This window comes from Kryptolebias marmoratus, linkage group LG7, assembly GCF_001649575.2.
Source record: "Kryptolebias marmoratus isolate JLee-2015 linkage group LG7, ASM164957v2, whole genome shotgun sequence".
Lineage (NCBI taxonomy): Eukaryota > Metazoa > Chordata > Actinopteri > Cyprinodontiformes > Rivulidae > Kryptolebias > Kryptolebias marmoratus.
In genome coordinates, this window is record NC_051436.1 from 19,758,864 (window position 1) to 19,774,864 (window position 16,001).

Here is a 16,001-nt window from a genome sequence, read left to right on the forward strand (position 1 = left end):
GGGTGGACACAGGAATTGAGTGGTCCAAACTTTCTCTTTTTTCTTCACAGAAAGTTAAAAGTAGCTGAACCAAAAGAAGTTCCAGAATTCCAAAGTTCCAGTATTTAAATAAAAATGTTTGAACGCTCGCTTGTGAGCAGCAAATATGTTGACCCCTTTTTTGGACGTAACACCCACAAACAGGAACTCAGCATGAATGTATTTTAAACTCTTTGACGGTGGTTTCATTCTGTGGCACACATATATTCTGCACAGTCTTTATCACAGACAAGTTGTAGAACATCAACAAAAGAAACATGAGTTGGATTCTTCATGTCAGTGTTGTTCTTCTGAATGTTGGATGGATCTCCTTCTTTTTAACATTGGACCCTTCATCAGGTCAGAGTTGTTAAAGACGTTGAACATTTGTTTAGATTTGTTGTTCAAGAAAAAACTCTGCCTCCAAGTTGTTCTTTTTGTTTGCTGTGGTTTTTGCAGCCAGATCTCAAAAATGTCTGTTTTGTCCTTGTGAGTTTTACGGCAGCTTGTTCGTAGTGAGGTGGTGTCTATTTATTTACAGTGTTTATACAGAAAAGAAGCAGCTCTGACGAGGAGACCCTGCTGGAAGAGTTTTGTCTTCAGCCTCCATCTGATATAAAGACCCAAACATCTCCAACTCTACATTCAGGTAGTATCACTGCTGCAGAAAGCAAAGACATGAACTTAACGGTCCATCGCAAACTTTGGGTTTGTTCTCAGAAACTATTTGTATAAAAAAGGAGACCCTTATTTTAGTTTACTATTGTGATTGAGAAGAAAAATAATCTTTGGCTGTAACCTTTCTTTGTGAGGGGATAGCAAACACTAAACTAGACAATGTTTTCTTTAAACCCATACGCTCTATTAAAATACTAAATAAAATATTGACTAGAATAATTAAAAGAAGTGTTCATAATAAAGTGCTGGGTAAGAGTACCTCTGTTTAATCATTAAAAAGAACAAATATTACCTTATTTTTACCGTTTTGCTAATGTACATGTGTTTTCTGCAGTAAGCTGGGAACAAAACGTCACACAGAATGAAATGTTTACTTCAGTCGACATGAATAACTCATCTGCAGCACCGGAACATGATCCTAAAGCAGTGTAAGTTGCTTTTTACACTTATAACTAATAAATATTTTCTACATAAAAGCAGCAAAAGCTAATTAACAATAAGCCCATTTTTATGATTTAATGTGATTGGTTTTTAGTTTTGAGTTGAGGAAAATTGCTCTTAAATGGGTCCTGCTCTGAGTTTTGTGTAGTTAAAGTTCATTTACACCACATACTGTATAAATCCACAAGGACTCGTTTTCCACTTTCAACTTCCCTTCCAGGACAAACCTCTGCAAAACTCTTGTTAACACCACAAGGTTGACCAGTAAATGATTAACATTAAAAGCACTAAAGTTTAGGAATCCAACTGGCCCTTAAAATAAGGAAGTGTTCCATATTTGAAACTAAAAAGATGCATTCTTTATTTTGAAGAGCCAGTGAGAATCTGTTTATAGATGATAAATGAAACAGGTGAGGGTGATTTTTGTCCAATCTGAGCTGAAGAATCATGTTTTTTTTCTGCAGGGAAAAATGTTGAACACATAATTACACTTTGGTTATTTGAAGTTTGTTGAAGCTGCTTTTTAACTGTTAAATTTATGACTTTTGGATTTTTGGATTTTTGTCACAGAAAATGCAATGATTTATTGCATTTTCTGTGACAATGTGTGAATGCTGAGAGCTGAATGACTTTTTGCTGAAATTTGCTGAAGTTTAAATTGAGTTGTTACAACTAAAATAAGCAGAACAGTATCTCGAAGCTATAAGATAAAAGAAGCAAAGGTAGAAGTAGCAAAGGACTAGCTAAAAGCTAAATGTAACAAAAGGCAAGCTAAAAGTATCAATAGGCTAGTTAAAAGGAGCAAAACACTAGCTAAAAGCAGCTAAATGGTAGATAGAAGTTAAAAATAGCAAATGGCTACGTAGAACCTAAAAGTAGCAAAACGCTAGCTAAAAACTAAAAGTAGCTAAACTGCCATTTCTGTTCTTCATTTATTTTTCTTACTTTCTCCTGTATGTTTGTTTTGTTTGTTAAATGTTCATTTGTTGCACTTTCCTTGATGACATCACTCTTAGAAACAGCGTCTTGAAAATAAATATTATCAAAACAAAAAACTACCCACTGCTCCACCTTATCCAATCAGTGTTCCTTTTTAAAATTACTGAAAGTTGGCAACCCTACGTTATTAGTTGGGATAGTGCAAGGGTTTCCTTCACATGCAAAAAGTAGAGGTAATGAATATAACCAACGATCCCTGAGAAAGGGAAATGAGGTTCAACACATGAGTATGAAAACTGCATACTGCCCTCACGAGACTCAAGAAGGAGCTATGGCCTCCTGGGACCATAAATATGATGTACTGTCTCATTCCCTCAATCTGCAGTGCACTTTACAGAGCTCTGTTGTGTTGACGGGCTGACTTGTGTTGTACCTTGTTTCCCTCCCTCAGGGAACATTGGTTATATTCATAACCTTCAGTTGCCTTTCAATCAGTACACTCGGTACAACACATGAATATACTACAATCACACCCTGAAACACGCCCTGCAGAGAGATAGGGATAACATAGCCCTCACACGCAAGTGAGTGGATGTTCATCACATCACTGCTGAGAGAACAGCTTGAGTGATGTCCAAGTTGTAAAATCTGATGAATGTATTGGGAATCACCTAGTGTTAAATTGTCTGTGTTAGGGTATAATTCAAATGTAAAGTACACATGACCTCTTTAATGAAAAGTCACTTTTTCGACCAATTATGTTCCTTTGCAGTACTTTAATCAGGTCCAGGCCCAGTAGTGGTGATTTAGTCTTATCTATATAGAATAATGCTGGCGTTTTTTTGTTTTGATTTTCTACTCCTCCTGTAACTTATAGGACTGACGGACATCTGACTGCCAGCACTGGCTCAAACAGCAGGAGGACACCACCGAATCCAACCTCGAGTCCCACTGGTGGTCTGGTGGAATTACTTACTTACTTGCTGCTGTTTTGGGGGTTTGTTAATGTTTTTGGTATTTGCAGCATATTTCCTTTTGCTTCTGTCTATTTTGTGTGATTGCAGCATTTTTCTTTTGCTGCAGTTTTTATTTGCATTCATTTTTTTGTGTTTGTATTTTTTTTGGAGTGTGCATCATTCATGTGAATGTGCTGCATTTATTCGTTTGCAGCACACACCACCATTTGCTGTGGATTTGTACCTGTCAGCCACTGTAGACTAGTTTACTTCTGGGCTCTTTCAGTGGGCACTGTACAGAAATGTTGCTTATAGAAAGTTTCTCAAAAAACAGATAAAGAAATTCCAGTGTCTATAATTAACTTGAGGACCTGGAAGGAGTAAAGAACATGTCTCCTCCTGCTTGTTTATGTGAGTGACCACATAGCTCTTGTTGCCACACACCATGCTGCTGGGACAGCAGACTCCTCATGATGAAATGTTTCAATAAGAGAAAAACTGCCATCATCTCCAAATGATTTGTATGCAGCTTGCTTTGTCTATGTGACCAAAGTCTATTGACGTATTGGTTTCTGTAGATCTCCCCAAGCTGAACTTTGACGCATCTGTCTTGACAAGTAAGCGTGATAAAACTCAGTCTAGGGGAACCCCCCTGTTGAGGGTGAGATCGGCACCCAACTTTTACAGGGAAGCGAGCTTCTGTCTGAGGTAGACACACAGCAGGAACCTACTCATCATCAGCAGACCAAACAGGACTGCTGGTATCATAAAGGGCCATAAAACCCAAAAGGCACTGGCAGTGGTGGATCATTTCCACATGATACCACTAAAATGATGCCAAACACTGACAGAACGCCCCTATCCTCCGCTGGAATAAATGTGCGTAATTCTCTACCGAGTCCAGCTCCAACCTCAACTAACAGATTTTCGGACTGGGGGTCAGCTGGATTTTTGTCTTGTTTGTTACAAATCCTAGAAACTGCAGGTGTGACATCAGCAGAGAAGTGTGAGCTCTGGCTTGATGAGATGAGTCTGCTAAAATTGTTAAATCATCTAAGTATTCCAGGATTTCGATGCCCTGCTTCCTGATTGGTGATCATGTAGTCTTGAAGCATTTTGTAAATGCTTGAAGAGTTAGGAATAAACCAAATGGCAGGACTTGATTCTTGCTGCACTTTTGAAAGCAGAGCGCAAAAAATTGTCTGTTAGATTATGACTGAAATGTGAAGTATGCTTGACTCAAATTCATCCTGCATGGTTTTATGACAGTTGGAGGTTCTTATGCATAATCCTCTTTAATGAAAAGTCACTTCTCAACCAATTATGTTCCTTTGCAGTACTTTAATCAGGTCCAGGTCCAGTAGTGGTGATCTAGTTTTCACTATATAGATTAATGATGGTGTTTTGTTGTTTTGATTTTGTACTCCTCCTGTAACTTGTAGGACTGACGGACATCTGACTGCCAGCACTGCGTCAAACAGCAGGAGGACACCACCGAATCCAACCTTGAGTCCCATTGGTGGTCTGGTGCACTCCCATTTTGTGAAGTAAGTTTGCAGCTTTTTTCTTACTTGCTGGTGTTTTGGGGGTTTGTTAATGTTTTTGGTATTTGCAGCATATTTCCTTTTGCTTCTGTCTATTTTGTGTGATTGCAGCATTTTTCTTTTGCTGCAGTTTTTATTTGCATTCATTTTTTTGTGTTTGTATTTTTTTTGGAGTGTGCATCATTCATGTGAATGTGCTGCATTTATTCGTTTGCAGCACACACCACCATTTGCTGTGGATTTGTACCTGTCAGCCACTGTAGACTAGTTTACTTCTGGGCTCTTTCAGTGGGCACTGTACAGAAATGTTGCTTATAGAAGGTCCTGGAAAAACAGATAAAGAAATTCCAGTGTCTATAATTAACTCGAGGACCTGGAAGTTTTCTTGTAATGCTTCAGTGTTCATTTTGCATGTGGTTTTGTTAAATACTCCAGCCATCAGCTTAACATCATTAACACACAGTTGCTATCTCAGGAACAACCTGAGATAGCAACAAGTATTTGCATACTTTGTTGAAATGTATTTTTTCTTGCAGTTATCACAATTTACTTTAGCAGCAGGAGAGTTTTTATCATTATCCAGGTGTTTATCTGATCCACATCCAGGGGCGGATTAGCATAAGGGACTACCAGGGATTTCCCCGGTGGGCCGGTTGTTCACCCGGTGGAGGTCATGTCGCGCTCGGCTATGTGGTCACGCAGCACGCTCTTGTTTTACCTTAAACACTTTCTCTACTTCTCCTCTGCTCCGGTCAGGCAGATCCGCTCAGCAAGCGGCCGTGGAGTGAACCTGTAAACACATGAATGTGTGTTACATGGCCGACCAGCTGACAGTGAGCTGCTGGGATCAGAAAAACTGGTCCTAGAAAGTCTGGCCTATGAAAACAAACAGCCTCTCTGATGCTTAATATTAACTCAGCAGGCACGATTTGGAAAAGCCTTTCTTTATTTGTTCCACACAAGTCAAATCTCCCTGTTTGTGTCTCACATCCAGCAGAGAGATGCACAGTTCTGTGGCTCTAGTTTGTCATGTCATTCCTCTGTAGAACATTACCTGCCAATCACTGAGGCTATAAACAACATTAAATCAGCCGCGAAGATGGAGTAGCAAAAGCAAACTATGAAACGTAAAGGTGGCGCTGAAAAGTTGAGAGATAAAGAAAGCCCTTCAGGAATGTGCAGCAACAAATATAAAAATATCTAATTTGTATATTGGTCCTTCCTCTGGTTCTGGCTCTGGTATCTCCACCAGACATGATGAGAGGTCAGATGTCACTGCTGACAGCAGCACAAGCAAGGTTAGCACAAACAAACAAACAGTATATCAAGAGGAGGCTTAGAAATATTCAGGTTAGCTAAACCTACTACTAAAATGATGAGTTACAACTGTGTACTGATCAGTATTTAAAATATATCAGCTCATGACAAGAAAAATAAAGGAACTTGTTTGTATTATTTTGTTGTTCAGACAGTAATCTACAGTGGCCCTGAAGTGCAAACCACAACAACATTAACGAAGCACACAAACAAAAAATGAAACACATGAACAAAAAACAGAAACGCAATTACATTAACAAATTGGAAGAGGTAGGTCCCAGTGGGAAACCTGAGAAATCGCTGATTGGACGACACCACTTTTGAACCGGAAGTTCAGGCTTTTGCTCTTTCAACGTTTTGTAGGCGGGGAGACAATCACAGCACCATGTATCGCCCAAACTGTGCAAAAGAGCTGGTTGAGCAGTCATCGAACTTTTGGAGTAGTTGTGGCAAGAGGCTTCAAGAAAGGATCATCGATAACATTCATATCGTAGAATGTTCTGCAGTTAGATTTATATAATGTTCTGTGGTTTGATTCACAACAGGAGGTAGGAGAGGCTGGGAAAGAAAAGGGAGGGAAAATAACCTTTGTTTTTTGTGTGTGTGTGTGTGTGTCTGTAAGGCGTAGCTGTGGCCGACAACAGCGAGTTAATAAAAACCGTTCAGCTTCCACGAGAGGCGCCCTTTGTGTGAGCTAACGCATAACCAGGAAAGTGTTACAATATTTTCAACAAGCGCGCTAAAACCAGAAAAACTTCCTGTTCAAAAGTGGTGTCGTCCAATCAGCGATTTCTCAGGTCTCCCACTAGGACCTACCTTTTCCGGTTTGTTAATGTAATTGTGTTTCTGTTTTTTGTTTGTGTACGTTCCCATAAATGTGAGTATACCCACTCTTCTTTGTTGTCATCTTTTAGAGATTTGAATGAAGACACTCTGACTACTCCTTATGTGAAGAAACTGACGTCCTCAAAGGAGGTTCTGAGCGACGACTCAGAAGCTGCTGTTGTTGAAGAGATTCCAGAGGCTCCTGTAAAACCAAGGGTCAACCCCAACCCAAAACCTGCACAAGAAGGTAAGTATCTTCACAACCAGACTTTGTTTCGATAAAGAAGCTCAATATAAATGTGGCAATCTGCCATTGTTACCTGTTTCTGCTCCCTCGGATCATCTCATGGGCCGGCCTCCTAATTACTCACAGCTGCAGCAGGTTCTCATCATCCAGTCCCAGGGTTTTTAAGGCAGTCACCAAGAGCAGTTCTTCGCTGAAGCATTGAGTGCCTTGAGTAAACGGTCTCAGCCAGAAAACCAAGTTAAGAGATTCTGAAAGTTACTTACCTGTGCCTGTCTTCTGTTTACTTACCAGTAATCCTGTCTCTGCTCACCACCTTGCCACCCGAGAACTACTTACCTGGAAGCCTTGCCACTATTTACCTGATCCGGCTAACCTGCTTAAGATCTGAAGATTCTGTGCTTCTTCTCTGAGGCCTACCTGCTGGCTCAACACCGAGGCCTGCCTGTCATCCACAAACCACCACCAGATTTGTTTAAATATCCACCGACGGGAACTGGAAACCACAACCGCTCTCCACCTGCAAACTACTTACCTGCACCTTGTAAATACTCACCTGGGATTCCTGGAACCGCACCTCCGAACTTGCACCCTACCACCTGTCGTAAGCCTCCACGCTACACGTATAGTTAGCTCCGTCTCTAAACCTCAAGCAGCTCGAAGGACTAATCATTCTGCCCTCCTTTTCAGATCCTGTTCCCCTTACCTTCCTGGCACAAAATAAATCTTATTATTCTTTCAACTTGTCTCCTGTGTTCTGTCTGCCTCCTGGGTACTCACGTTTGGCAAGACCTGAAATCGTGTCAATAAACTTGAAGGCTGGTAGATTTTTAATGAACGAAACAAAACTTCAGCCAACCAATACGCCAAAGAGTAACCCTAGCGGTGGACAGACCGTAGACACTTTAATCGGTCATGACCAACGACTAGATCATCACGAAACCCTCCTACAACAGTTATTTCAAATATCTCAAGACACCACCGTATTATTAAATCAGGTCACTCACCGCGTTGGATCAATTGACTCCTGGCTAGGGAGTCCATACTAACGTCCATACTAACCCCACTTCCAGGTCGCGCTCTGATCACGTCATCCCTGTACGTGAACCCGATCTATGTCCGTCCGAGCTATTCGAAGGTAACATCAATCATTGCAAGGGTTTCCTCCTCCAGTGCAGGCTTGCGGTCGCTCGTTCACCCTCCTTGTTTCCATCCGATTCTGCTCGTATTATTTACATCGTCTCAGCACTAAAGGATAAGGCTTTACGATGGGCCCAGGCCTTTTTGTCTGCTCTTTTTCTAGATATGCTAACCTCGCTACGTTTCATCCAGGAATTTGAGTGTGTGTTCGACCACCCGTTACAACAAGAAGAAGCTGCAAAACGCCTGCTGTCTCTCCGCCAAGGAGATGGGCTGGTCGCCGCTTTCTCCGTGGATTTCCGCATAGCTGCAGGGGAGGCAGGTTGGGATGAGGCTGCACTGAGAGGTATTTTCATACATTGTTTGTCTGAACAAATTAAGGATCAGTTAGCCTTGCAGGAGGAGCCTGATAGTTTGGACGAATTAATTACGTTAGCCATAAGAATCGACCAAAGAATCAGAGAGCGTCGCAAACAGAAGGAGACGGTACCTCCTAATCCCCAGGGTTCAGGTTACCGTTCTTCGGATAGCAATTCTGCGTCGCTAGTCTCAACTGTCTCTGAGCCTGAACCAGGTCGAGCAAACATGTCTGACTCCGGAGGAAAGGCAGAGACGATTTGCCTCCGGAGCCTGTATCTATTGCGGCAAACAGAGTCATGTGGTAGCCACCTGCCCGGTCCGGGGAAACTGACTGGCCCGTCAATAAAGCAGGAAATATTGACGGGTAATCAAGTTTTCTCCTGAGTCATTGTTATCATTGCCTGTGCTAATCATATTTAAACAGATTAAGCTACCCATTTCAGCGCTGATCCACTCCGGTTCCGAATTGAATCTTATCTCTCTCAGTTTAATTGAACAACTTGGCATTCCCACGATTAATTTAGAGAATCCTCGTGCTGCTGTAGGAGTCACTGGAGAACCTTTAACACAAATAAAATACAAGATAGACAAGCTTCACGTCATTGTTTCCAGTAATCACTGTGAGACAAGTGATTTCTTTGTTTTTGAATCCTCTGTCCCCCCAGCTAATTTTCGGTTTTCTGTGGCTTAACCAACATAACCCCAACCTGAATTGGAGAGAGAGGTGGATTGAGTTATGGAGCAAGTTTTGTCTACAACACTGTTTGAAGTCTGCAGTTCTGCTGAACTCGTCGAGGAGGTAGATTTATCTAAGGTTCCTTGTTGCTACCATGATCTAGCACCCGTGTTCAGCAAACAGAAAGCGCTGTCCTTACCTCCGCACCGTCCTTACGACTTCTCATTCGACCTGCTAACAGGTGCCCCTCTTCCCTCCAGTCGACTGTTTAACATCTCAGGTCCTGAATGTGAGGCTATGAAGACTTATATTGAGGAGTCTTTAGCTTCTGGCATCATTCGTCCCTCCACTTCTCCGTTAGGTGCCGGGTTCTTTTTTGTGAGTAAGAAAGATAAGACACTTAGACCATGCATCGATTATAGGGCACTAAATCAGATCACTGTGAAGAACAAGTATCCGCTACCTCTGATTGACTCTGTTCACGCTCAATTACATTCGGCCACCATCTTCTCCAAACTAGTCCTACGAAACGCCTATCACCTAGTTAGAATAAGAGATGGTGATGAATGGAAGACCGCGTTTAAAACACCTCTAGGCCATTTTGAGTATTTGGTCATGCCTTTTGACTTTACCAACGCGCCGGCAGTTTTTCAGGCACTTATTAACGACATCATTCATGACTTCCTAAATAACTTCGTTTTCGTCTATCTGGATGACATTCTGATCTACTCCAGTGATCCACAACAGCACGAGTCCCATGTTTGCGCCGTACTTCAACGTCTTTGGGAAAATAAGCTATTTGTGAAGGCTGAGAAGTGCGAATTTCATGTTGCTTCAGTTCCGTCCCTCGGGTACATTTTTGAGAGGGGGTGTTACCGCTCCGACCCAGAAAAGGTTCGAGCGGTAAGGGAATTGCCCGTCCCCACTAACCATAAGGACCTCCAGAGGTTCTTAGGTTTTGCATATTTTTATTGGCGATTTATCAGAAACTAGAGTCAGGTCGCTGCTCCCCTCACTAGGCTCACCTCCACTCTTCTGTCTCATTCCTGGTCACCCGAGGCAGACAAGGCATTCAGAGACCTTAAAGACCTCTTTACCTCCGTACCTGTTCTTACAGATCCAAATCCGGACGGGCAGTTTGTGGTAGAGGTGGATGCCTCGGGTACGGGGGTCGGTGCGATTCTCTCTAAATGCTCGGAGTCTGATTACAAGATGCATCCATATGCCTTCTTTTCCCGTCGTCTTTCACCCGCCGAAAGGAACTATGATGTTGGTGATCGCGAATTGCTCGCTATTAAACTAGCTATGGAGGAATGGAGACACTGGCTGGAGGGCTCGGAACAACCATTTTTGATACGGGCCGATCACAAGAACCTGTCTTAACTGCAGAATGCTAAATGTCTCAACCCCCGACAAGCCTGTTGGTCCCTGTTTTTTGCCCGGTTTAACTTCTCGATCACTTGCAGACCTGGTTCCCGAAACATTAAACCCGATGCTCTCTCCAGGCAGTTTACCACCTCAGAGGACTCCAAGTCTGAGGAGAGCATCATTCCAGCCACCTGCTTCATGGGGAAACCTCACTTAGAGCATTGAGAACACCATTTCATTGGCCCAACAGTCAGATCCCGATCCAGGCACCGGATCCACTGGCACCCGCTACATACCTCAACCAATCGTGAGTAAGATTCTCAATTGGGTTCACACCCACTGCTTTTCTTGTCACCCAGGAGTCTCCAGGATGCTCACTTTTACAAAAAGGCATTTATGGTGGCTAACTATGAACTCGGATATAAAGGAATTTGTACTATCCTGTCCTGTCTGTGCCCAGAATAAGAGCAGTCATCAAGCTCCAGCAGATCATCTCCAGCCTCTGCCTACTCCTGCACGACCTTGGTCTCACATCGCTCTCGATTTTGTTACGGGCCTACCTCCATCTGAAGGCAACACAGTAATTCTTACCATCATCGATAGATTCTCCAAAGCAGCCCGTTTCATCCCATTAGTGAAACTACCCACAGTCTTCGAGACCACTCAGCTCCTGGTGACTCACATTTACCATGGGATACCTATGGACATCATCTCCGATCGTGGGCCTCAGTTCTCCTCGCAGGTGTGGAAGGCGTTCTGCAATGCACTGGGTGCCAAAGTCAGTCTCACTTCTGGTTATCACCCGCAGTCAAACGGACAGTCGGAAAGATGTAACCAGGAGCTGGAAGCCACCTTTCGGTATGTAATAAACAACAATCCTGCTACCTGGTGTAAGCATCTGATTTGGGTGGAGTACACTCACAATTCTCACACTTCCGCAGCCACAGGATACTCACCTTTTGAGATCTATCTGAGGTACCACCCACCTTTGTTTCCTATGCAAGAGACTGACTGCCTGGTCCCATCTGTCCGGACTCACCTGCAGCGTTGTAGTCTAGTCTGGCGATTGACCGAAAGGGCTCTGCTTCGAACGGCACAGCAGAACCGGAGATTTGCCAACCGCCATCGTTCTGTCGCCCCCACTTACCAGGTGGGACAAAGGGTTTCGTTGTCCATCAATTTACGAGACACCCCAAGAAGTTGGCACCATGGTTCATCGGCCCTTACCTGGTAGAGAAGATCATCAATCCTTCAGAAGTCAAGCTTCAACTACCGGCCTCCTTGAGGATTCACCCCACCTTCCACGTCTCCCAGATAAAGCCAGTTCGGGAGAGTCATCTGTGCCCTCCTGCCAACTTACCCCCACCCGCCCGGCTAGTGGATGGTGAACCTGTGTACACTGTCAGACGTATTCTGGATGTTCGTCGCAATGGCCGTGGCTTCCAGTACCTCGTAGACTGGGAAGGCTATGGTCCAGAAGAGAGGTCCTGGATCCCTAGGTCTTTCTTTCTGAACCACACACTCATTTCCTCTTTTTACAGGGAACACCCGGAGAAGAGGCCTCGGTCGTCTGGAGACGACACTTGGAGGGGGTACTGTGGCAATCTGCCATTGTTACCTGTTTCTGCTCCCTCTGATCGTCTCATGGGCCGGCCTTCTAATTACTCACAGCTGCAGCAGGTTCTCATCATCCAGTCCCAGAGTTTTTAAGGCAGTCACCAAGAGCAGTTCTTCGCTGAAGCATTGAGTGCCTTGAGTAAACGGTCTCAGCCAGAAAACCAAGTTAAGAGATTCTGAAAGTTACTTACCTGTGCCTGTCTTCTGTTTACTTACCAGTAATCCTGTCTCTGCTCACCACCTTGCCACCCGAGAACTACTTACCTGGAAGCCTTGCCACTATTTACCTGATCCGGCTAACCTGCTTAAGATCTGAAGATTCTGTGCTTCTTCTCTGAGGCCTACCTGCTGGCTCAACACCGAGGCCTGCCTGTCATCCACAAACCACCACCAGATTTGTTTAAATATCCACCGACGGGAACTGGAAACCACAACCGCTCTCCACCTGCAAACTACTTACCTGCACCTTGTAAATACTCACCTGGGATTCCTGGAACCGCACCTCCGAACTTGCACCCTACCACCTGTCGTAAGCCTCCACGCTACACGTATAGTTAGCTCCGTCTCTAAACCTCAAGCAGCTCGAAGGACTAATCATTCTGCCCTCCTTTTCAGATCCTGTTCCCCTTACCTTCCTGGCACAAAATAAATCTTATTATTCTTTCAACTTGTCTCCTTTGTTCTGTCTGCCTCCTGGGTACTCACGTTTGGCAAGACCTGAAATCGTGTCAATAAACTGGAAGGCTGGTAGATTTTTAATGAACGAAACAAAACTTTCAAATCTGATCCAAATGCAACAATAAAAATGTTTAAGCTAAATAAATATAAAACAAATAAAGACAAAAAATACATCTTTAAGATTTTACAATATGAAGCAAAACAAAATTACTGGACTTCTGAGTTTGTTTTACAAGTTTTGTCCTGTTTCTCTTTTTTCTGTCCTTAAAGACTACAAAGAATTAATCTTGGTTTTAAGGATACTTGTATTCTAAATTGTATGCTGCTAACTCTTTATTCATTTCCTTTAAGCTTACTGACTGAGAACTTTGTGGTTTCTATGTTCATCTTCTCTGCTCTTTTTGTTCTCTTCCCTCTCTTCAGTCCTGCTGATAAAATCAATTCAGTTTTAAAGGAACCAAAATCTTGTATCTACAATCAGTTCTAAAGTTGTGTTAAATATAGTACCATTTTTATGTTTATTCTTTGAGCTCTTTTTGCTCTAAGATTTGACATGGAGCTCCAAAAATGTAAAACCCCAAATCAGAGAAAGTTAGGAGGTTGTGGAAAATGTTTTCACAGTATACTCTGAATGCCTTTGTGTGTTTGACGTAGACCTATGAGCCATTTATTTAATTTATTTTGTGATCATAACTGAATAAAACAAATATCTAAACAAGAAGCGCTCAGAGAGCACAAACCACAGCGAAGGCCACAGCCTGGATCACCTTCAAAATGTAATCCATTGTTTTTTAGTGAAACATGTTCATTAGTTTTTACCTGATCTTTGCAAACAAACAGACAAACAAACCAAAGGACACAACTGGAAACAGAACTTTCTTGGCAGAGGAAACAAAAGGGTCACATGTAGGAGCAGAGAGAAATTTGTAACAAATGGGTCACCTGTGACCATGACCTTTGACCCCATGAACTCTGAATTTAACAGTGATCACCCTTGACTCATGACCCAGCTGTGGAGGTAAACATTTCTGTCATACAGCTGCAGAGTTAGAGCACGGGCTGATCTGTGACCTGACCTTTGACCTGATCACCACCTAAATTTAATCACTTGTTCCTTGTACCATGTTTGATGTTTCCTGGAAATTTCAAGGAATATCTGTTCTTAACTTTTTGAGTAATCTTGTACACAGACATACGGATGGACAGACAGTCCTTGGTGGAGGTAAAAATTGAAAAATCTAAAAGCTCACTAGAATAAAAATGTCTACAGCTGCTTTTTATAAGATTCAACATCGTCAGTGCATCACAGTTTATGCTTTTATTTCAGAGGAAATAAAAGCATGGATTACTGTCTTCAGTTCAGATTTTGACACCAGACTTTTCAGAAAGAAAAGTTGTTTCTCATCACACTCTGATGATACATTCTTTGATGATCTTCCTTTTAGATTCAATTGGTCCTGATAACTGTTGCTTTGAATTCTATGACAAGATCATCAGGAGAAGTTTAATCAGTTCATATGTCAGGACTGATTACCGCTGCGCCAAGGCTGGAGTCATGTAAGTACTGCAAACTGGATTCATGTTGAGATACAATTATTTGTTCAGCCATTTTCCTGTCTCTGCTTTACTTCTTTTAGCAATATTTGTTTTTCTTTAGGAGGGAAAAAACTAACTTTTATTTCTGTCTTCTTACAGTTTCACCTTAACCAAAGGTCGTCGCATCTGTGTTGATCCAAGCCGCCCCTGGGTTAAAAAAATCATTTCTAAACAGGACACTGGCCCATTTTAAAGAAGCCGTCTGTCGTCCTGCTTCATCACATCACAGACAGAACAACATGCAGCGACTTGGTCAGGGTTTTGGTATCAGTGCTTTCTAAGCAGAGTCTTCAAATATTTTTTATAATGTCTTCTGTAAGTTTTGTATCATCCAACAGTATTAAGCCTTAGTCTGTAATTCAAAATTCTTAATTTTATAATTCTTGTATCATAAATGTGTTACAATTTGTTTCTTATTAATCCTGGCTGAGACTGAAGTCAGTCTGAGTCTTTGCTTTGTTCTAAAATAAACAAACAAATAATAATAATTATTACACATGACTGTTTTTTTATTGTTGATATTTAACAAAAAAAACATAAAAAAGACAAATCCCACAGGATAACTGAACTTTCTCTTTCTCTCTACAAATAATCTCCTTCAGATTATTAGACAAAGACATTTGTTCTAATATAACTTAACAGATGAATATTTACAGTAGATCTGATTTAAAACTTACATTATAGCTTCTTAAGAGTGGGAGTGTGGTACAGAGATGAAGAAGAGAGTGAATGTAAAAAATAAAAATAAAAAGGAAAAAGTGTGTGTGTGTGGGGGGGGGGGATTGGAAGGGCAGTCCTCATCTCCTGTTGAAATCACAATCTCTGCAAGAAAGATTGCAATGAGCTCCAGATTCTCCAGAATTTATCTGACTTCTGATGGAGATCATGAGTCAGTTTTTCAACTGAGATAATAGCAGAGATTTGTGATATCCACATATCAACTGTAGGAGCCTGTGGTGCTGACCATCTCAGTAGTGTACATTTCTTGGCCAGAAATAAGGGGATTACAAGCAAATGTTTAGTATCCGCATTAAGTAGAGTGTCTGGAGCATGAATAAAAAACAGAAAGAGGGGGTTAGTGAGAACTGTTTACCAATGATCTCTTGTATCATCAGATGAACCGCTTTCCAGAAAAATTGAATACAATTGCAAGACCAAAATAAATTAAAAAATGTGCCCCTATGTATTTTGCATTTCTGACAAAGATCTGAAGCCTCAGGGAACATCCTCCGAAGGCAAACAGGTGTATAATAGGTTCAGTAGAAAAATTTAAAATTCTGCCCATGTATAGAAACCGAGGTGCAGTTGGGGGAAATCCCATTACAGATCTCCTCCCAATCTGCAGGACTGAATGTCAGCCCCAGGTCATGCTCCCACACTAGCCTCATAGCATCATAACCTGAGGAGTCAGAGCCAGACAATAAACTATACATCTTAGAGATTAGCCCTTTAGGAGATTTGGTCATGACAATTACATTCTCTAACTCTGACAATTTTGTGCGTAATTTTCCTGTCTTCCAGAGAGAGCTCACAAAATGATGGATCCGTAAGTATTTATAGAAATCTCTGTTAGACACAACCTTTTCCAACAGATACTTGGGAAC

At 42.0% G+C, this 16,001-nt stretch overlaps 1 protein-coding gene across 4 annotated transcripts; it reads left to right on the forward strand.

The window, feature by feature from the left end:
• The first annotated feature begins 237 nt into the window (after positions 1-237).
• On the forward strand, positions 238-14,867 carry LOC108239381. 4 transcript variants are annotated; one of them, XR_005233364.1, is made up of 9 exons: positions 238-378; positions 560-667; positions 1,031-1,124; positions 2,954-3,073; positions 4,475-4,579; positions 6,808-6,965; positions 7,257-8,448; positions 10,644-14,358; positions 14,497-14,533. XR_005233364.1 is itself a non-coding variant. In XM_017422059.3 (8 exons), the coding sequence occupies exons 1-8, from the start codon at positions 297-299 to the stop codon at positions 14,588-14,590; spliced, it is 873 nt and encodes a 290-aa protein (XP_017277548.1). In that variant the 5' UTR covers positions 238-296; the 3' UTR covers positions 14,591-14,867. The 4 variants fall into 4 exon arrangements, 1 of the variants encoding a protein (XP_017277548.1); XM_017422059.3 differs by lacking the exon at positions 7,257-8,448 and having other exon boundaries at positions 14,247-14,358; positions 14,497-14,867; XR_005233363.1 differs by lacking the exons at positions 238-378; positions 560-667; positions 1,031-1,124; positions 2,954-3,073; positions 4,475-4,579 and having other exon boundaries at positions 6,830-6,965; positions 7,257-14,358.
• The last annotated feature ends 1,134 nt before the right edge of the window (positions 14,868-16,001 follow it).